The following is a 22,889-nucleotide window of genomic DNA, read 5'->3' as shown; positions in this document are numbered from 1 at the left end:
CTGAAGAAGTAGTATTATTTGTGTTCCCAATAACTTAAATTCAAATAACTAACTTAAATTTATTTTGCACTATTTTTATAATAGGCTTTTTCCTCATTGTTTTTCTTTTTGTCAGCATTCTGAAATAAAAGAAAAAGAAGTAGGAATGAAGAAGCATGAAGAAAATGAAGCGAAACTTACCCTGCAGATTACAGCATTAAATGAGAATTTGGGCACTGTGAAGAAAGAGTGGCAGTCCAGCCAACGGAGAGTTAGTGAGCTCGAGAAGCAGACGGATGACTTACGGGGTGAAATTGCAGTATTAGAAGCAACGGTTCAGAATAATCAAGATGAAAGGAGAGCACTACTAGAAAGGTACATACTTGATGTCTAGTAAAATTTTCTTTTTAATCCCTACCCGAGGTTATGTATTTCATTGATTTTAGAGGGAGGGAGGGAAACATCCATGTGAGAGAGAAACATCAATCGGTTTTCTCCGATATGTATGCCCTGACAGGGAATTGAACCTGAAACTTTTCAGTGTATGGTATGATGCTCCAACCAACTGAACCACACCGGCCAGAGTACAGTCCACATTTTTCAAAATAGAAGAAGAGTCTTAAGAAAAGTGCATAGCTTGTACAGGAATTTAAGTAGTCATTTAAAACTAATTCTTAAAACAATCAGATTGTTGAAATTAATGTATTCTATTTAAAACTACTAAAGTAATTCATTATCTGTGTTCTAAAAGGGACTTTAGTGACTTTTGAAAAAATTAATTACCTCTTTGCAATCTATTCTAGATGTCTTAAAGGAGAAGGTGAAATAGAAAAGCTTCAAAACAAAGTACTAGAAGTGCAAAGAAAGCTGGATAATACAACTGCAGCAGTGCAGGAGCTGGGCAGAGAGAATCAGTCCCTTCAAGTAAGTCACATGGCAGTGGGAGGCAGTTTTTAGTCTAGCTTTTACCTCTTCATGCAAAGCATATTTTCATCCTTTTAAAAACAATGTCATTATTTAATAAATACTTTTGAGTGGCTACTGTCTATGTAACAGTGGTAAAGAATGTGTTATGGGTAATTAAATATGAGAGAAAGAACTTGTCTGAGAGACCCCAGGGATAAAGGGCCATGTCATTCATGAATTGTCAGTAGTGGGAAAATTCAAGAGCACCAAGTAATAGATGAGTTGCCGTGCGTTCACGAAGTGACCTGAATGTGTACTCAGAATCCCAAGGAAGGATTGGTCATTAGGGTTAGAATGGATGGGAAATCAGCAAAGGATAGAGAATAAAATGTTATTTACTCTATCATCTATCTATCTATCTATCTATCTATCTATCTATCTATCTATCTATCTATCTATCATCTATCTTCAGACGTAAGAATGTGGCAATTATTGACAATGGAAGTTGACCAACGTATTTCTGGTTTTTAAAATTTTATCCCTTGGTTGCATATAGTCAACATTTTATAAAACTCAGGCACCAAATTAGAAAGTATTCATCATTCTTCGAGAAGTTGAACATAATAATGTATTGAAACTTTGTTTTCAATAGATCAAGCATACGCAAGCACTGAATAGGAAGTGGGCTGAAGATAATGAAGTACAAAACTGTATGGCATGTGGGAAAGGCTTTTCAGTAACAGTGAGACGGGTAAATGATTTTGTTCATATTGTTACGGTTCTGGATTTTATTCCTAACTGACAATTAATGTTTTAACCATTAAAATGAATTTTGACAGATAAAAACAAATTTTCATTTTTTTGGTTAATTTTCAACTACATGGAGTAATTAAATGTCATGCAATTTAGTTTCTGGTTAGCATATGTGTTTCAGTTTTAGTTTTAAATTCAGTTGTTGCCTTCTTACTGAGTTACTCTCCTGAGGAATCATTTTCTGAATCAGTGCACCAATATTAATCTCATATGTTTTAGTCATCATTGTGTTCTTCTAAAGGAGGAGAAAGCAGATATAAAAAAATAATTATAACATCATGGGATGTTGCAAGTTTATATTCCTGTTAAAGAAATACCTGAAACATTTGGCAAATGCATTAGTAATACTTTTTTACCTGTTGGAAATGATTTATTAACACTTTGAAAGGCTTCCTGTTGCTTTTGAGAATTCCAAGATCAAGTCCATATAAAATGTTTAGCATACTATCTGATAAATAGGAGCCATTCAATTTAACTAAGGGATTAAATTGACATATTAAAATATTATATTTTTAAATACACTAATTACTCAACAGTTAATATCTTCATAGTGCAGTTTGCAGTGTTCTTATAGTCTCATAATGCTTATGCTGTCATTTGTATGTTTAAATTGTTTAATTTTTGTCATCTACAGCATCACTGCAGACACTGTGGAAATATCTTCTGTGCCGAGTGTTCAGCCAAAAATGCCTTAACTCCTTCTTCCAAGAAGCCTGTTCGTGTCTGTGATACATGTTTCAATGACTTGCAAGGATAATGGGTTATCACAACTTCAGAATAATATTACACTAACATTAGATTTTTAATGAATGTCCTTAATAGAGGTCCTGGACTATTTGATTTGGACAGTGGTTGCAATACTAAACCAAATTAGAATTCGTATATTTTGGAATGCTGTCAATATCAAGTAAAACTCTTCTATTTTTGTGAGACTTGGGCTCATCTTTCATTACTTTTTCCATTTAACTCCTGGAACAGCTTTCATGCCAAGTTTAGAATTAGCCAATGAAATGTAAATAAACTTTGGACAGAAAATAGCAATGTATTTTTTTAAATATAATTTCATTGTTCACAAATGACATGAATATACTTCCATGACTTACTTTCTCCCAAATTGAGTGTACAGAAATGTACATGGATGTTATCACATTATATATGTTGCACAATAACACATTAAATATATTAAATATATTCTTTCTAAAGTCAGGCACAGAATTATAAAACTTTATGACTCTGTTTCTTTTTATATATAGGTCCAAACCTTAATTACATTGTTATGTTATAAATTTATGCTCAAGAGATCAAAACACATTTTATGTTGAAATATATAGTAACCATGAATTCAAAATTGGTTTTGCTTTAACAATACTGATTATATTATCTTGGGTGGGTTTTAGGAAAACCTCTGTAAAATCAACTTGCTTACTTTCTGATTATCTTAGGGTTCTATTTTAAAGATTAGGGTTAACTTTTCTTTTTCATTCTCAAATTTAAACTCCAAATTATTCTTCGTTAAGGATCCTACAAAGTTTCCCACCCTTACCCTATGGTGGAAGATGAATAATAGAAGTTGTCTAATGGTCCTATTCTCAGTTTCTTGTAAATGGGAGGTCTTCTGAGATTAGCCTTCATATTGTCCCTCATTTTGTCTCTCTAGCATCTTCAGGAATGAGTTTGCTTTTTCAGTGGATCTGCTTTTTACTTTAATTTGGTTTAACCTTCCCAAGTATAGCTCAGATTCATGGTAATTGTTTTATAATTTTTGTGTCTCAAAGCCAATAACTGATGTTGCTATATTCTTATCTGTGAAAACCAAATGCAAAATGGTAAGGAGACATTAAATATTTTACTTTATACTTTATTTTTACCTAATAATAGGGAAGCATTTTAAAAGTTGTGAACTTAAATTTAAAATGGTTCCGAATTTGGGTTCCATATCAACTGGTAAATCTTTTTACTTTGCAAAAATAATGCTGTGAAATTACCCTGAAGTGATAGCTGGAGAGTAGAGTTTCACTAGAAACAAATGTATTTAGGAATCCCAAAATTGCCATCAGAATTAAAACAGAATGGCTAATTAAGGATAATTAAAAATTAGCTTATTTGTATGCTGAACAATGTAATTGAACTTTAAATTATCATATCTTATTAATTTGAAAAATTGGAAAACATCTGAAGAGGGAAGTCAGTAATAATGGTTTATTACTCTTTCTAGAGAAGAAATGTAAAGTTATACATTTTTTCAGTGCAATTATTTGGTAGTAATAGGAAAGATGGGAGTTAATATTTTATTTGCAATAAGTAGTTTATAATATATACTTGCTTTCCAATATCATACTGAAATGAAATGAACTTATGTTTATGCTATACCAACAATATATATAAACTAAAAGAGATTGCCACTATTTAATCATTAAAAAAACCCATTTAAGTAAACCCTGTTGTAAGTAGCTATTAAAGATCCTGATTGAAGCTCTGAACTTGGATAAACATATAACCTTTAGCATATATAATGAAGAAATATGATGGCTCATTATTAAAAATAATACTTGGATAATATAAATTGAGCTAAAATTATTTATGTATTTTCACATACTTATAAATACTGTCATATAGTATTAATTCTATACTTTTACATATAAGGGACTTAATAAATATGTTGGAAAAAATAGATGTTCACAGCACCACTGTTTATTTTTTTAAGAAAATAAAACTTCATGAGAATTTTTCTGGATTAGAATATTTGTTCACTTCATCTCCTAATTAGGTGCATTGAAGACCTTTTCCCTTAATGTCCTACCCACATATTCACACAAAAATAAATAAAGTTGTGGGGGCAACAAATAAAATTGTATGTGTTTGAATTATTTTCTAGTTTTTATCTAGCTAATCTCATTTCATAGTTCCTGAATAATTTACCATTGGTTATTGTACTAATAATACTAGAAATGAAACTTAATATTTTTGTTAACTGTCACCAATTTAAGATGTTTGAAAACAAAAATTAAAGGGTTTTTCTTTTAATTAAAAAAGTCATCTAAGTCCTCATTGGCTCTACATTTTTGATGTCTGCTGGTACTATTCATCAGTGAGTTAGAGTGTGTGTGGAGGCCCAGCTCTCAGCTCTAATGCAAAGCATATTAGCATCACGTGTTAGTAAATTTCAAACCGCAGCACAGAAAACTGAGCTAAAATCAAGTCTTGCTGGGCTAGTGAATAGTAAACTATACCTATGGAATTTTTTTTTAATAGAAGACAAAGCTGCTCATATGGGATTTGTTCATTTTGAGAAAATAAAGAGGGAAACAAACACAAAAACCTCAAAGCAGTGTACAAATAACATTTTGTTCAACTACCTCGTAATGTGGAATTAGCTAGCTTAATAGTTTCCTCACAGTAATGTTAAATAGTAACTGCCAAATTTGTTTCCCAACTCTCTTTAAAAGGCTTTATGGTTATTTTATAGTTTTGAAAACTTTAAATTCACTTTTTTTAAACCTTTATTTGCATAAAAATGTTTAGCTTTTAAGTGGAGAGCAAATTATGATCATATATTTTGATATTCATGATCTATTGACTATAGAAGTTTTTTTAATGCACTTTGGCTATAAAACCATGGATGACTTGTTCTATAAGATTTAAATGTGCCGTCAATTTAGTATTCCTAGACATGAGCGTGATGAATGGTATTCTGTAATTATAATATGCCACACATTAGCGTGTCTTAATTTCCCTTTGCCTGAGTTTTAACAATCAATTTGTTATTGTTGCAGATGTGAATATTGTGCATAAACTTACTAAATTTATGTAAAATTGTGTAAAATAGAATTGGAAATAGTGAAGTTCTTCCAGTGTAGGAGTAATGAATTATTGTAACATGATACAGTTATGTATATGACATTCTGTACTTCTTTGAACTGGATCATATATTCATATTCTCTGTAGATACTTTTGCATGAGCATTTTCTTGTTAAGTTTTTGGATTCATTATTTGTATTGTGTTTACTACTTGTGATCATGTTGTTGTGCCTTATTTGTGAGAGAGTTTAGCTAAAGAATACTGTAATTTCTAAACTCAGTGATTGAAGGTTATTGATTATAAATGTAACTGATAACTTACATGACAGCATTTAAATCTGTATAAAGATCAATGGAAGGATCCTTATTGAATTGTTGCTTTTGTTTTTGTAATATGTTAAAGATGATATTAAAAACATTTCTTTCTAGTAGATGGATTCTGTGGCTACAAATTATTTTGTCAATTTTAAAAAAAGAACAAGATATTAACCATTTGCATTAATTTATTTACAGAATGTTAGAACTTCGCACTTGGATATAGACAGTGAGTATGCTTTAATGTTCAACTTAGAATAATAATTAAGTTTATAATTTCAAGAAAAATTACTGATGTCAGTTTGCTTGAGACATTCCATTTTCATTCCATTCATCACTGTGAAATTTAGCAAGACTAAACAAAATACTAAAGAATATTAAATTAATTTTTCTTTTGTTGTATATCTAATTTAATACCCAGGTGACCTTTTAAAGATACTCTTGTGAAGGCTCAAAATAGCATTGTTTTTTACTGTCCCCCCTCCCCTGGAACCAAAGTTCCAGAAATATTTTTTCCATTTTATTCTAATATGCTTTCTTCTGAAGAGTACACTGTGTATACCCTCAAACACTTAATATATTACATATTAGACATGTTCTTTTGAGAGCTTCATAGAATTCCAGTTTACATATATAGCATTTTCTTTTAAAATTTTAACATGAGATCTACTCTTATGACCTTTTTAAGTGTACAGTAGATCTCTAGAGCTTACTCATCTTGCTTAACTGAAACTTTAAGCCCATTGATTAGTAACTGCCCATTTCCCTCTCTATTTAACTGGCAACCACTATTTCATGCTTTGATTATAGGAAGTTGACTATTATTAGATACCTCATACAAGTAGAATCATACAGTATTTGTCTTTCTGTGACTGGCTTATTTCACTTAGCATGATGTCTTCAAGATTCATCCATGTTGTTGCATTTTGCAGAATTTCCTTCTTTTTGAAAGCTGAATAGTATTCCATTCTATACATATATACCACATTTTCTTTATCCATTCATCTGTCAGTGGACATTAAAAGTTTTTTCCACATATTGGCTATTGTATATAGCGTATTCTTAAGCTATTTTACATTCTTGATGTTAATTTAGTCAGTCTCCTTTAATGATATTTTAGGAAGAAACTAGTCCTTTATACATATAAATACATGGTTACTGGAATCATGGGACTAAAGGATTCTTGAGAGATTGCCTAGTTCTAGTCCATTGTCCTCCAAAGTCAGCTTATATCTAAAAATCTCTGTAAGATGATTGTTAATTTTTTTCTAATATATATATATTTTGTTTTCCTAAGTCTTTTCTTGCATAAGTCAGTATTGTCTTCTCCTAAATGTAAATTGCTTTCAATGTCATCTAGGTCCCATCTCTAGGAATTCACTTGAAGTCTATTCTCCCTCTCATTTATTTGTAGCCTTTAACAGTAGTTATTGCTTTCCAGATTTTCCTTTTATTTTCACTTACTCCTCCAAATTTCTGACATTATTACACAAAGATGATGACCCTCCATTGCAATATGCTTGGTCTGTGCACAAGAGCCTTTGTGGTACATTTGTCTATACAAACAGGCAGCTGTTTGGTGAAATTTGCCTTTTCTTCAAAGCATTAACTGTACACATGACTTCCCTAAGCATCATCCTCTTTGTCCCATTCTCCAACTTGAAGAGGTCAGTTAAGATATCGTGTCTTGCATCCCAGGTTGATAAATTTACTACTTCCATTTTGGAAATTGCACAAATGGTTGAAATTGAAATTTGTGGATTTCCATTTGATATAATCTAACCATATGATAATAAAATAGACACCATGGTTGAAATTGAAATTTGTGGATTTCCATTTGATATAATCTAACCATATGATAATAAAATAATTCAAGATGCCTTTTTAAATAAAAATTTAATGAAATTTCAAATCCTGCTAAGTAAAATTAGGTGGTTGTACTATGGTAAAACACACAACCACATCCTCCTCAAAACCAGAAAATAATTTTATGACAAACCATTCTTTAAAAATGAGGTTTAGAGAAAGATATTTTTACTATTCCTAAGACAATTTCCCATGTAAAAGTGTTCACATGTAAAACTGGAACAGATACTTTATTTTTTAATAATGGGAGTTTAGTCTTTGGGATTTTCAAATTCCAAGTTAAAGTATTATGAAATATACCTGAGATAAGTGAACTGTTGGAGAATTGGAATTTAAAAACTGCTATTAAAATGAGGACCTTATTTATCACTTAATATATTAAAAGAGCAATCAAACTTTGTGTCAAAAGAATGATCTGTGTGTGAGGCAGCACTATAAAGCAGTAAGTGATTTACAAGCCATGTAGGGAGGTTGGTTTCATTATAGATATACACAAAGTAAGATGCTAGAATTCTTATTGGACACAAACATTTTCCTCCTGCCACTCCGTTCATCTGATCACTCACCCTTTACAAATTATAACAGCATCACACTTCACTCACACCTCTTATAAGTTTGACTGAAGCATTTTAAGGTAGTCTGGATATCAGTATATACTTGACAAGAAATTCCCCAGAATTCAAATTTGTTGCAGTCATCATTCCTTTGTACTGAGAATTTTCTTCACTCAAATCCTGGAACTCCTTTAAAAGACATGTTTTCTTCTAGCTCATCACTAAGTGTTACAAAAGTTTGAAAGAATACCTTTATCTCTCATTTCTAAAAAATTAGTTTTAGGTCCCTAAATTTCAGAGGATTCTGTGGATGATGTGAAGAAAGATATTTTCTTCGTTTCCTGACTCTTGGTGAAGCAAGAGATTGCTGCTGTTATTTGTGCCATCCATGTTTTCTGTAAAACAAAAACAATACACACACACACACACACACACACACACACACACACACACACACGGGGTGGGGGTGAAGGGAGAAAAGGGGGAGAGAGAATATTAACCTGACAATTTTTTCACACTTTAGATTAATCTTTTCCCTTGTATTTATTGACTTGCTCTTTAAAACTGAGGACTAATGAAACACTTGCATGTTTCCCATTTTCTTTCTTACATCTAATATATCATCAATATCTCTAATTATGTATGAAAATGCAAATGGATTAAATGAGTATGTTATGCAAGTGGGATAAATCAGTGGTCGGCAAACTCATTAGTCAACAGAGCGGCAAACCGTGGCTCGCGAGCTGCATGTGGCTTGCGAGCCGCAGTTTGCTGACCACTGGGATAAATAGTCATAAGTAATCAAAGAACCATAATAATCAATTGTGACTAATTAGAATATAAATAGTTTGAACATTAAATTTCCGTTTTGTCTGGAAATAGAAGTTCTTTAATGATATAATTTGAAAAACAGGTTGAGGGAGATGACTCAGGAAACTGAGTCCTTAAGGAGAATGCAATATTGCATTCATTGTCTGGCCCCCCTTTTACTGTGATGAAAGCCTACCAGAAGAAAGATAAAAAATGAAAACTTCTAAGATAGAGGAATCATATAGTCAGGCAGCCTATCTTCAACTGCATTGCTGTAAAAACAGTGGCATTATTTTCAAAGGTCAAAGAGTAGACTTCTTGTCACGGTTCATTGCTGCAGCAGCCCCTCACTTAAGTTAACATCACATTATTTGCAGGACTTAGGAAACTGATTAGAGCATCTTAAAAGCCAATCATACAATCCAAAGCAGCCCTCCCCTATTTCATATGGAAACTGTAGAATCAGAAGTCGTTCTGGAGCTTTTTGCCGCAGGAGAAATGAGAGGGGCTGTGTCAACTCTGTGAGTGGTGGGGATTGTCACCTTGAGATTTCTGAACATGATGTGGACTAGATGTCCCTAATTCCTCCCCACCTCCCAACGTCTGTCCTTTCCAAAGCAGGTGAGGGAAATACACAGAACTGTCCATTCACCTTTACTTAGACTGGGGGTGAGATTTTCCCTTCCATCAAGTTTAAAGAATCAAAGCCTACAAAATTAAAATACATACTTTGATGTTCTCTGTTTGGGCTTGTAATAAGAATGCTGCTATACACTGTCGATATCGGCTTTCATGTTGAATAAGGAAGGCATTTCTCAGTCCAAAGACTAGAAAAAGATCCAAAGACAAAAAGCCATATCATTTAATATGAAATCCAAACAGTGTCTTAGTTCTCCAAGAACTTAGAGGGGTTTTTTTGTGTGTGTTTTTTCTTTTAATGAAGGTGGGAGATATTTGTAAGTTACCAAAAAAAAGTCTGATTTCAAAACCAAGACTTCACTACTATGTCCAAATGGAACCCACTTAAATAAGGAAACCCTTTCTTCCTTAACTAACAACTTCCAGGGCTTGATGAAATGCAATTATGGCATTTGATGGAAAGTGGGCTCCTACTCAAGGAAGAAGCTTAGCATATTAGGTGGATTTTGTATGTGTAAAATATAGGTAATTAAAATATGGAAAACAATGGGATTGTTGTTTCTTTTTAGACCCCTTACTAAAATGTTTTATTTATTTTTGTATTTAAAAGGAAGCCACATCAAAACAAGGGTTATAAACAAATTGAGAAGTAGCAGAAATATAAAACCACCTAAATGCTTCACAACAGGGTAAGAAAAGACAAAAGTAAAAAAAAGACTCAAAATCCAACATCCACCAAAGTATGTGAAATGTAAAACAAAACAAAAGAAACACACATTGCCATGGTTTCTGTGTTTGCAAAAGAAGTCTTGCCCTTACCGGTTTGGCTCAGTGGATAGAGCATTGGCCTGCGGACTGAAGGGTCCCAGGTCCGATTCCGGTCAAGGGCATGTACTTTGGTTGTGGGCACATCCCCAGTAGGGGGTGTGCAGGAGGCAGCTGATCAATGTTTCTCTCTCATTGATGTTTCTAACTCTCTGTCCCTCTCCCTTCCTCTCTGTAAAACAATCAATAAAAAAATAATTATATATATCTATATATATATATAGATATATATGTATATATCTATCTATCTATATATATAGATATATATAATAAGTCTTTTCTGTCATTTCTTCTCTGGCCTCTTAAAGAAATGACAGAGAATGGTGGGAGAGCAGACACCTTTAAAAAAATATATATATATTTTTTAAATCTTCACCTGAGAATATATTTTAAAATTTATTTGAGAGAGAAACATCGATGTGAGAGAGAAACATCAGTTGTTTGCTTCCTGTACATGCCCTGACTGGGGATCAAACCCACAACCTGTGTATGTTCCCTGAGAATCCAACCTCTGACCCTTCGGTGCCTGGGATGATGCTCCAACCAACTAAGCCATACCAGCCAGAGCAGACACTTAAAAAAAAAAAAAAATATATATATATATATATATATATATATATATATATATATATACACACACACACACACACTAGAGGCCTGGTGCACGAATTTGTGCATGGGTGGGGTCCGGCTGGCCCGCCCCAATGGGGGCCCATTGGGCAGGGCCGGTGGGGGGGGAGGGGCTGCGGGCAGTTGGCCAGCCAGGGGGAAGGACCATGGGTGGTTGGCCGGCCAGCCCTGCCCCCAATCAGGGTGTTGGGGGCCGATTGGGGGCTGGGCCAGGAGGGGGAGGGCGATTGGGGCCGGATCAGGCAGGTTGGCTGCTGCAGTGCGTGTCATAGCCACTGGTCATTCTAGTCATTCTGGTTGTTCTGCCATTCTGGTCGCTGGGCTTTTATATATAGAGACTAGAGGCCTGGTGCATGAAATTCGTGCATGGTGGGGGGGGTGTCCCCTCAGCCCCAGCCTGCACCCTCTCCAATCCAGGACCTCTCAGGGGATGTCCGACTGCCGGTTTAGGCCCGATAAGATCGGGCCTAAACCGGCAGTCAGACATCTCTCTCACAATCTGGGACTACTGGCTCTTAACTGCTCACCTGCCTGCCTGCCTGATCGCACCTAACTGCCCCCCTCCCCCCCCCCCCGCTGCTGGCCTGGTCACCCCCAACTGCCCCCCCCTGCAGGCGTAGTCACCCCCAACTGCCCCCCCCCCCCGCCAACCTGGTCACCCCTCACTGTCCCCCTCTGCTGGCCTGGTTGCCCCTCACTGACCCCTCTTCCAGTCTGGTTGTCCCCAACTGCCCCCCCTATGGGCCTGGTAATCCCATGCAGCCTGCTGCTCGGTTGTTTGGTCACCCCTCACTGACCCCCCTGCTGGCCTGGTCACCCCACACAGCCTGTTAGGTCATCTGTTCAGTTGTTTTGGATGCGATGGCACTTAGCCTTTTATATATATAGATATAGCAGGAGTTCTTAAAATAAAAGCTTCTTCGTTGAATTATTAATACAACACAATAAAATTCTGCACCTATACATCTTTTCTACAGTTGATTAATGCTTAACAACAAACAAATCAAAGCAGGGTGCCTCCTGGTTGTGTCAAGTATGTAGAAAGATTCTAGAAGAGTGCTTTATTCCTGGCTCATCATTAAGCTGCTGCTTGTCCACCATCATTTCTATTGGAGGCTGTGGGTTTAATTCAGACTCATTGAAGCGGGTTGGGCCTCACTTCAGAATCAAAGCAAACACAAGACTTTTATTTTCTTACCTGCAAGAACTACTCCAGTATCACAAATTATACTCATAACTGTCTAAAACTCATAATTCCGAAATCCTACCACAATATCTGTTAATGCCATGGAATTCTGTCCAGCTTATTTGAGAAGAGAGGGCTTAAACCTATTAAAATGACTTTCTGGGGAGAGGGAAGGATTTGGCTGTGTTTGTTTTACTCCCTCATAAATTCCCTGTAGCAAGTGAGGCTTTGAAGAGCAGGTGGCTTTTCTTAGCTAGCTCCTGGAATCTGTTTTCCTCAAAACTTGTAACTGTAGTTCTCAGTTACAGAAGGGGTCCCTCATTTGTTTGGTTTGCAACATGGGTACAAGGGACTTTAGAAACAAAAGGACCATGTATGGGTGGTCTTGTAAGAGAAAACGAGGAGATAGTATGTGGTCAAGAGTAACTCTCTTTTCCCCTAACATCCTAACTAATAAAAGAGTAATATGCAAATTAACCACCACTCCGCTACACCCACAAGCCACACCCATTGCACCCAATGCCAGGAGCAAGTATGCAAATTAACCCAACCAAGATGGCTGCAGCCACAGAGAGAGCAGGAGGGAGGCTTGGGTTTCCCCAGTGATGGAGGAAGCCAAGCTTTCTGCACACCCTGGCCGGCCCAGGCCTCCACTTAAGGCTACAAAGTTTCAATTATAGAAGATAAATAAATCCCAACAGAAATGGCTGCAGCCACGGAGCGAGAAGCGGTCTTGTCTCCGCTCCAGGCTACAAAGTTTCAATTGTAGAAGATAAATAAATCCCAGATACCAGGGCCTCCGCTTGGGTTGCCGGGGGGGCGTGGCCAGCCAGAAAACCACCACAGGCCCCTCGCCCAGGCTGCCCCATGCCCCAAGGGAACCCCCACCCTGATCCGGTACACCCTTCAGGGCAAACCAGCTGGCCCCCACCCATGCACCAGGCCTCTATCCTATCTAATAAAAGAGTAATATGCAGATTGACCATCACTCCAACACACAAGATGGCTGCCCCCATGTGGTCAAAGATCCTGCCCCCATGTGGATACAAGATGTCCACGACAAGATGGCCAGCATGGGAGGGCAGTTGGGAGGGACTAGGCCTGCAAGGGAGGGCAGTTGGGGGTGATCAAGCCTGCAGGGGAGGGCAGTTAGGGGTGACCAGGCCGGCAGAGGAGGCAAGTTGGGGGCAAACAGGCTGGCAGGGGAGCAGTTAGACATCAATCAGGCTGGCAGGGGAGTGGTTAGGGGGTGATCAGGCTGGCAGGCAGAAGTGGTTAGGGGCAATCAGGAAGGCAGGCAAGCAAGCAATTGGGAGCCAGCAGTCCTGGATTGTGAGAGGGATGTCCCAGTTTGGAGAGGGTGCAGGCTGGGCTGAGGGACACCCCCCCTCGTGCACGAATTTCATGCACCGGGCCTCTAGTGCTAATATAATCCTATATAATAAAAGACTAATATGCAAATAGACTGAACAGCAGAACAACCAGAACAACTGAACAACTGGACAACCAGTCGCTATGATGTGCGCTGACCATCAGGGGGTATTTGCGGAACATGGTGGGCACTGGCTGCAGTGAGATGGTGGAGCAGGTGAGTGAGGGTGCCAGACCAAGGCAGGGCACTGGTCGCTGTCATCGGGGTGAGCCTCTGGTGCTTACTGAAAATTCTTTGCTCCTGCTACGGTCCTGCCTGGTATTCACACCCAATGCCAGTGCCAGCCACACTTGTACCCACAGCCGGCATGGGAGCCACTGCTTGCACACAGCAGACAGGGGACTGGGGGCCGTGGTGGGAGGGGCTGGGCGGGGGCATGGAGGATGGGCTGAGATCTACCCCTGTGCCCATTGCAGCCTTGCGGCCCACAGTTCCTTTCAAGGTGCACAAATTCGTGCACTGGGCCCCTAGTAATACATAATGAATATAATAATTGATACCATTTATAAGCACTTACTTTGCACTGGGCACTGTGCTGTTCTCTCTCTCTCTCTCTCTCTCTCTCTACTGTTTTATCTATTTTTTCCTTGTTTTGTGTCATTTAAACCACACAGCAACAGTGTAATATAGGTCAGCTAATTCCCACTTACAAATGAGAAAAGAGACTTAGATTAATTCTTCCAAGCTCATACAGTACATGGCATAGCCAGAGTTTGAAACCAGATCTCTGTCACTCCAAAGCTCAATCTCTTCTCTTTTCACCCTTTACTTTTTCTGTCGGCAGCTATTCTGCCTCATGTACTGTACCTGAACAGTGAAAACAATAGACCAGAGGAATGAGGAAAAAATAAAAAACAGAAATAAGAGATGGTAGTGACAAATCAGAAAGTAACAAAAAATGCTGGACGTAGTTTTTAAAAGGTATTGTTCTTATTTAAAAAAAAGAAAAGAATAAGAAAAAGGAATAGAGCAGAAGAAACATACCTCCCAACGTAATCCAGTGACATCAGATTTCCCATAAAGCCCAGTTCTTAAAGCCGGCAGGGTTGTGGCTAAACCGAGCCCCAGCTGCTTCCACTCATCCACGTGGGGCTCTGACAGCTTCCTCCCCTCAAGCCATCATGTTACAGGGAGGGAATACATTCAAGGCCTAGGATGCTCACTGACATGACATTTTTCCCCATGAAAAAGTTACTAAACAAATAGAAGGAAGTGATTTCTGGGCCTCACATACTGAATTTCTGCCATCTACACTGCTCTGAGCAGGGAGGAGGCTCATATTGGGTGGGGGTTGGGGATGCACTCATGGGCAAAGGTTTTGCTCCCCTGAGATGCCCTTTTTTAGGTGTGCTTTCTGGCTTATGCAGACTTTGGCCTACACACACACACACACACACACACACACACACACCCTCTGTGATTGGTCCCAGGGGAATCAGATATAAGAGGCCTTAGGGCCTGCGGGTCACAGTTCAGCAAATCTTAGGGGAAAGAAGAATAGACAAAGGAAATAGAGGTTCTGGCCTAGATGCAGGCGTCCGCTTAGTGGGGAAAGAGTTTGCTCCATTCACACATGAACACATGCAAAACATTTACATATATAACTTAGTTATATACCATGATGTCCATGTTTGCTGTTATTATTATCAGTTTGTGTGTTCAGTCATTCCTTCACTATGTAATGTTGGGCTTGGCTGCTGGGGTGGGAATTGAGGGGAATGGGTAATGCTCCCTCTTTTCCCGCTCCTCCCTTGGGACAGAAAGGCAGTCCCCTCCTGCCTGGCTTCGCTGGTCTCCTAGGAGCCTATACCCAAGGCAGAATGACCCCCTGCGTCCTCCTGACCACCCAGCACTGAAGAGACTGAAATGTCCTGTGAGTCCCTTGAGCGTCAGGGCCTTCCTGATGGGGTTTACGGATCTCTCATTGTTCTGAGAGCTGCCCCAAGAATGGGCTGTTTATAACTCTAGGGCACTCACACAGTGCCTGGTCTCAGTAGACACTCAGGAAATGCTTGAAAAATAAAAATTATATACCTATACACATGACATGTATGTATATGTGTATACCTGCAAATGTATACATATTATTTCTTGCATATTTCTTTCTATATAGTTAATTTAGTAGAATATCTTAGGCTTGCATGGTGTGTTGTGGTGTTCCAGTGAGTACTAATAATGATAACATAACAAAACCAAAAATAGCCATCATTCATTGAGTGCTTTCTATGCATTATTTCATGAAATTCTCATGAAACCCACTGACATAGATATCCCTGTTTACCAAGATGGATCTGTGGCATAGAAAATTTAAGTTCCTTGCCTACGATCACATAGCTAGCAGTGGCAGAGCTGGGACAGGCAAGCATTGGAGACCAAGTCCAACACTCTTTCCATAACTAATTTGTAGAGTGAGTGATACATAGCCACATAGGAAGTCAGTATTTTCTTTTATGAAGACTTAAATTGGTTTATGTGCTGTTACCAAAAAAAGGCCAATATAAAACTCTGGGATGGCAAGCAGATTAATGATGAAAACTGACACATACCTGACACGTGGAGTGGGTCAATACTTTTGACTACCAATCTATCGAGTGGAATGGGCTGATCGAGTACCTTACACGAGCCACCCTCTTTTATTACTGTTTGTAGCTCAGGAGTAAGTGAAGGACACATTACACCTGTGTCCAAGCCTCCAACTTTCTGAAATTAAATGGGAAAATAATGCAGTAAAGAGGAAATGAGTATTGGTACACATCCCTAAATAGATTTTAAGAAACAACTGCTTGAAATCCAGCTTACTGCTCTTCCTGGATCTTGAAAAACATTTCCCCAAAGTACATAGTGATTTACAGCATAGAGTTTCTGATACCCAAATTTAACTTCCTGAGTAGATTATGTGTGACATCTACAACTGGGAAACATTTTCATCACTATCACATCAATGGGAAAGCGCTTCATTTCCAGTGTCTCTCTCAAGCATTGAGTGACGTGGATGAGAAAGGGGAGCCTCATTTTGGCCAACTCTGTCCATGGGATCTAATACTAACTCTAAGTAGAGTCCATGTTCTATAATTTGTAAATAATTGGAATTGTTTTGAATATATAAGGTGTTGAATTTCTTAAAGGGTGTCAAAGATTGTGATTTGCATGACATATATTGCTCATTTAATTGCAAAGAGGAATTTAAAACACAACATTTTTTTTAAGTGAAACCCAGTGTCTTCTCTGAGTGATTATCTTTGCATCTATGAAGTCAATAAAACTCTCCAGATTTATTAAACAGAGGAATTTAAAGCACATAACATTCCTTATTTGGGGATCAAGTTATGAAGCACGAAACCAGAATATTAATATAGGCTGCCATGAGCTCATGTACTCAGATTTGAGTCATTATTTGATATGAAGGTAGGCTGTGCTTAGTGTTGAGATTTTTGAAGGCCATAGAGATTTTTCAGAGCTTGACTTGTTCAGACATGGACGTCTGGGAAGCTTACAAGAGAAGGCCACCTAAGTTTCAAAACTGTGATTTTTAATATTCTCAAATATCCATTTCATCCTCAATGACCATTCACCTATTTATAGATTGATCAATGGGTGTCTATTTTAGTGCTTAAAGATCCTTAAATTATTGAGCTGAACTAACCAACATATCATCTAGAAGCTTAGGTTCTTAAAAGATTTGAGATATCTAGTCTCATGATCTTATATGTGTGTCAGGCTAGTCTTCTGGTAAAGAAGTGGGTGGGCCCATCCAGTGTGGCTCAGTGGTTGAGTGTAGATCCGTGAACCAGGAGTTTATGGTTCAATTCCTGGTCACGGCACATGCCTGGGTTATGGGTTCAATCCCCAGTGTGAGGTGTGCAGGAGGCAGTCCATCAGTGATCCTCTCTCATCATTGATGTTTCTATCTCTCTCTCCTTCTACCTTCCTTTCTGAAATCAATATATACACTGAGTGGCCAGATTATTATGATCTCTGAATGCATAATAATCTGGCCACTCAGTATATATATATATATATATATATATATATATATATATATACATACACACACATATTAGAGGCCTGGTGCATGAATTCATGCATGGGTGGGGTCCGGCCAGCCTGGCCAGGACATGGGCAGTTGGCCAGCCTGCCTGCTGGTCGAACTCCTGGTCGAGGGGATAATTTGCATATTAGCCTTTTATTATATAGGATATACACTGAGTGGCCAGATTATTATGTGTTCAAAGATCATAATAATCTGGCCACTCAGTATATATATGAAGTGGGTGAATTAAATATCTCTGATGGCTTACAACTAAGGGCAGGTGTCTGAGTGCCTCAGAGGAGGTCCCCTTCATAATATCACTCACGCCCTTCAGGGGACAGGCTGGGAAATGGGAGATTAGATAGAAAGCCTTTAGTAGACCATGATACTCATGGCTTAATTAGTAACAACAACAATAGGGGCCATAATACTTAAGTAATGGGGAAAATCCCTGTTCTCGGAAGAGATTTAATGGCTTTAACCCCGAGTTGGCTCATTTTGTCTGTGATGCCAACTATACATTTGTCTGGCTTCTGCAAGTGTCAATTTTATATACAGGTAGCTACTGAGAGAGCAGGACTCCCTCCCACTCGTAGCCCCCAAATCACTATTTTCCAGGAAGGATTTGAGCTTTCGAATCAGAAGGAGTGATGGATACCACCTCAGCACATGGCAGCAGACAGGTTAGAGAGCACCCTCCTCCCCTCCCTCCCCCGCCCCCTGGCCCCCACAGCGTTCACTGGGGGACAATTTGGGTGAGGGGAAAGGGCCAATATGGACAAAAGCATTGGGCTGCATTTGATCAGGCAGGCCAGGAACAGTCCTGTGGCCTCTGGGACTTACCCTAAAAGAATACGGACTAAGTTATGCTAGAAATGTACACATCCTTTGACATCCTTAAGAAATGTAACTTGCTTTTGTTATTGATAAAACACCAATATTTTGTAATGTTTCCATTTTTAGAGGGTGAATCCCAATTTGATGTATGAAAATATTTTGTATTTTTAACACAACTTATTTGGAAACATTTCTGAACATATTTAGCAGACTTATTAAGAAATAGCAGAATTTACCTTTTTGTTGCGCTTAGTTTTCGTAACTAAGAGGAAATCATCAAAGAGAAACAGATAAACATCTAGGAATCTGGTACTTTCTGGGGAGAGAAAGAAAGTGAAACTGGGGTTGGAAATTGTAAGTAGAAGGATTTCTGTTATTTAAACCAAAGAATTCCTTAGGAAACAAATCGAGCAGGGCTTCCTGGCACACCAGGCCAGCAGTTCAGGGCATCAGATCACGTGGGTCAGAAACCTGCAAGGGTGCTGAATCGATTTCTTCCTTAAAGCAGAGACGTGGCGTGAGCTCAAGCTCACAGCTCTAAAGACATTGTATTTGTGATGTGTTTCACGTGGATCTAAGATAACTTGGAAGATGAGTGTAATGGTTTCAACGAAGCCTAAAACACATCCATCAGTTCATTAAACTTACAGGATTTTTGCCTCTTGACTCATCTGGGTGGTCATTGGCAAAGGTAAGCATTACCCCCAAAAAGGGCATTTTGTCATTGCTGTGGACTAAATTGTGCCCCCTCCCCCAATTCATATGATGAAGTCCTAACTCCCCAGTGTGGCTGTTTGGGGAATAAGGAAGTAAGACTGAATGAGGGCTTGAGGTGGAGTCCTAATGCAGATGGATCAGTGTCATAAGAGGAGAGACTAGAGAGAGCCATGTGTGGGCCTTGAGCAGGAGGGGTCCTGGCAGGGCCTCACCAAAAAGCGAATGAGGCTGGCAACTTGCTCTTGGACTTTCAGCCTCTAGAACCGTGAGCAATAAATTTCTGTTGCTTAACCCCCCAGGGCATGGTATTTTGTTATGGCGGCCAAAGCTGACTAAGGCAATCATTACAACTACTTTTTTTGCAAAACTTACAGGTTCAAATATTCTTCACATAGCTTTATATTTACAAACGTTTTTGATATAACTTCTGATAGTAACTTAAGGCAATTAGGCTTTTCTACTTTTCTCTAGTCAGGGGCCAGTGGTAGAAGAGAAATCACATATTAGAATAGGGTATCCCTTTCTCTAACTTGATCACATAGAAGTTAGCAGAAGAAATAGTTAAATTTAAGTGACTGCAGAGGAAAAGGCAGTCTGTCCAGAGGGGAATGTGACAGATGCGAAAAGTAAATATTTTGAAAATCAGTAAATATTTTTCATTGTTCTGTTTATTTTGTTCATTTATATTATTTTAGAAGTTCTTTTTCATATAGTTTTATCCCTGAAAACTAGGGGACTAAGATTAAATTAGTAGATAAAATACTTAGGTTTCATTTCTATTTCCTCCACTTCTTTAAGTTTGGAGTAAGGAAAGATTCTTTCCATATTTGCATAGAAAAGAAATTAGACCTTTTATTCAACCTTGAATTGGTCCTTAAATATTTTAAAAACATTGTATTCCATCACTACTAGAGACTTTTTTTTTTTTCCAAATCAGCCTATAGCAAAAACTGCTGATTGTCCCTCAAAAAAACATTTCCCTTCTTTTGTAGTAATGAAATTTCTGAGTTTTAGTGGGTACATATTCCCTGCAAATAAATACTACATCTCCCAGCTTCCCTTGAAGCTAAATATGACCAAGGGACCAAATTCCGCCGACCAATGGAATATGAGCAAAAGTGTGCAACTTGTGAGTCATTCCCTTAAACAGCGGGCCTTTGCTCTCCTGCCCCTTTCCCCTTCCCACCGGCTAGACACTGGCTGGACACCCTGTGACTCCTCTGGGACCACACGGAAGAAAGCAGCACCCCTTGATGGCAGAGCAAAAAGGCAGAAGAAACCTGGGTCCCTAATCACACCGTGGAGGAGAGCTGTCACACAGCTCCGAGTTTTACATGCCGGAGAAGTAGACTTGTCTTTTGAAGTGATTGTTTTCTCTCTCTGTCTCCAATGGCTGAACCAACATCTTAATTAATACAGACACGGCACTAGGAAGGAGGCATTGGACAACACTAGACCTTTGGGAGTGTTAAATGCTGTTTTCCTCATTCTGTGCCATTCATATATAGATTAGGTTGATGAATATTGTCAAAATGAAATAGTTTTATTTTCTTGTTAATTTTAAGTATTTTATTTTAACAAACAAGCTACGAGCATCTGCTATGTCCTACAAAATATTCTAGGAACTGATGATTATTTTAGCTATTTATTGAATCCCTCGTGTCCCACCAAGTAGTCAACGGATGCTGACTCGCTACCCTGTGTCAACGATTAAGAAGACTCTGCCTCCAAGAAGCTTTAATTCTACGGAAAGCAGACACATAACAAATATGTAAACAAGATTTAAGATAAGATAAATTCAGAAATGGGTAGTGCTAACAAGTAGACACGGTCAGGCAAAAGGGGATGGTTAAGGAGGAAGCTTGTAAGCATAAAATCGAGCTGTTCACATTTATCACCAGGCAGTTTGAAGCTAATACAGCCAGTGAAACACCTTGACCAAGTGATTTCATGAGATGTAACTAATGAGCACTGTGAGTCTGAAATTCTGTTTAGCTAAGTGCTGCACAACCAGATCTGAAACGTCTTTATTTTTTCTCGTCGAGTCTGGGCGGGGGTTTTCATCGCACTGTTCCAGAACGGAGCTGCGTTACCGCCTTATTCCGAGCTGCAGCAGCTTGAACAGCATGTGTTCTTTGAGTGTCACAGCTGTCAGACCATCCTATTTGTCTGCACCTTACTCACTTTTCTATTTAGAAATGCCAATCTGTGTGGAGCAACACATTTGCCAAGGGTATTCTGGCATGACTTCCAATGGGAAGTTGGTTATGCTTTAAGTTATAAAAACTTGTACTTTCTGGGAATGAGAAAATACACTTATTTGGTTAGACTAGTACAGTTTTTAAAGCTGAAATAAATTTGGAAACAAAATTTATGTGTTAGGTATCATCATTCTTGGTCTAATGCTTTATCCATTCAAAATGATGTCCCATTTCTTCAAACATTAGCACCCCCACCCCCACCACATCTCCACTCCAACTCTGGGTCCAAGTTCCCGTGACTTTAAACTTGAGGCTGCCTCCTCTCTGATGCTGTCTGAGCCACACAGCATATGGCATTAAGCAAGTGTCTGGAGTTAGTGATGTTGATGAGGTTCATATTCATTTACCACATTTGACTCTATAAGAAACTTTTTCTGAAAAGTTGGGTCTTTTTGTAAAGTCTCCTTCTTAGGTCAGTCTCCCACCCACACTTCCTTGACAAGCACCCCAAAGCCACGTGACCTGTGGATGTGCGTCTAACATAACTTTTCACCAGAGTTGGTCATTGTCCACCCAACTTCCATGTGGCTTCTCATCCTGCCCACACCTGAACCCTAAGACTGCCTCCCTGACCCACTCCCTCTGCCTCCCTCAGTGTGGTCAACCGAACTTTCAGGTACAACACTGGAAAGCATTGACTCATTTCCTCTTCAGCCATTTTGCCAGTCATAAAGTCCTCCTATTTTGCCTTTGAAATATCTCTCACATTTATCCTTTTCTATCCAGACCCATTTCTAACATTTTAGGATGTGCCAGCACATCTCACAGTGTTGGGAAGTTGGTAGATAGAGGGAATTAAAACTTCTGATAATTCCAGGTGGAGGCCAATTTTGGAGGGCGAGGCATACATTTGAACAGAGAGCTGTGTTTTGCTTCATTATTTTGATTTGATTTTTATCATAATATATACATTTTTAAATTGTAAATAACATCAAGGAAAATGTAAAATTATTATCTTTTCAAATGAAAGTGGAAGGGTGATGATCTAGCAGGGGTGGGGAACCTTTTTTCTGCCAAAGGCCATTTCGATATTTATAATTATTTGTGGCCATATCCTATCTAATAAAAGAGTAACATGCAAATTGACTGTCTCTCCAACACACAAGATGGCTGCCCCCATGTGGTCAAAGATGGTTGCCCCCATGTGGACACAAGATGGCCGCCACAAGATGGCCAGCAGGGGAGGGCAGTTGGGAGGGATCAAGCCTGCAAGGGAGGGCAGTTGGGGGTGATCCAGCCTGCAGGGGAGGGCAGTTAGGGGCAATCAGGCTGGCAGGGGAGCAGTTAGGCA

General features: G+C 38.6%; 2 protein-coding genes across 3 annotated transcripts in view; one reads left to right on the top strand and one right to left on the bottom strand.

Moving 5' to 3' along the window:
* Nucleotides 1-5,823, top strand: part of EEA1 (early endosome antigen 1) — a 157,966-nt gene extending 152,143 nt beyond the window's left edge. The window contains exons 27-30 of one of the 2 annotated variants that reach the window (XM_079774076.1): nucleotides 116-354; nucleotides 783-903; nucleotides 1,538-1,636; nucleotides 2,333-5,823. In XM_079774076.1, coding sequence (XP_079630202.1) covers nucleotides 116-354; nucleotides 783-903; nucleotides 1,538-1,636; nucleotides 2,333-2,455 — 582 coding nt within the window. In that variant the 3' untranslated portion in view covers nucleotides 2,456-5,823. The remainder of the gene's footprint in view (nucleotides 1-115; nucleotides 355-782; nucleotides 904-1,537; nucleotides 1,637-2,332) is intronic. The other variant, XM_079774077.1, reaches the window with a different exon arrangement.
* A 2,662-nt stretch (nucleotides 5,824-8,485) lies between these two features.
* PLEKHG7 (pleckstrin homology and RhoGEF domain containing G7) overlaps nucleotides 8,486-22,889 on the bottom strand; it is a 46,623-nt gene continuing 32,219 nt past the window's right edge. The window contains exons 12-15 of the mRNA XM_079774078.1: nucleotides 18,857-18,936; nucleotides 16,300-16,453; nucleotides 9,771-9,868; nucleotides 8,486-8,626 (exon numbers count right to left, since the gene is read on the bottom strand). Coding sequence (XP_079630204.1) covers nucleotides 8,519-8,626; nucleotides 9,771-9,868; nucleotides 16,300-16,453; nucleotides 18,857-18,936 — 440 coding nt within the window. The 3' untranslated portion in view covers nucleotides 8,486-8,518. The remainder of the gene's footprint in view (nucleotides 8,627-9,770; nucleotides 9,869-16,299; nucleotides 16,454-18,856; nucleotides 18,937-22,889) is intronic.

This window comes from Cnephaeus nilssonii, assembly GCF_951640355.1.
Source record: "Cnephaeus nilssonii genome assembly, chromosome: 6".
NCBI classification, from domain to species: domain Eukaryota; kingdom Metazoa; phylum Chordata; class Mammalia; order Chiroptera; family Vespertilionidae; genus Cnephaeus; species Cnephaeus nilssonii.
Note: the sequence above shows the minus strand (reverse complement) of the source record. Positions and strands in the feature narration are given on the sequence as shown.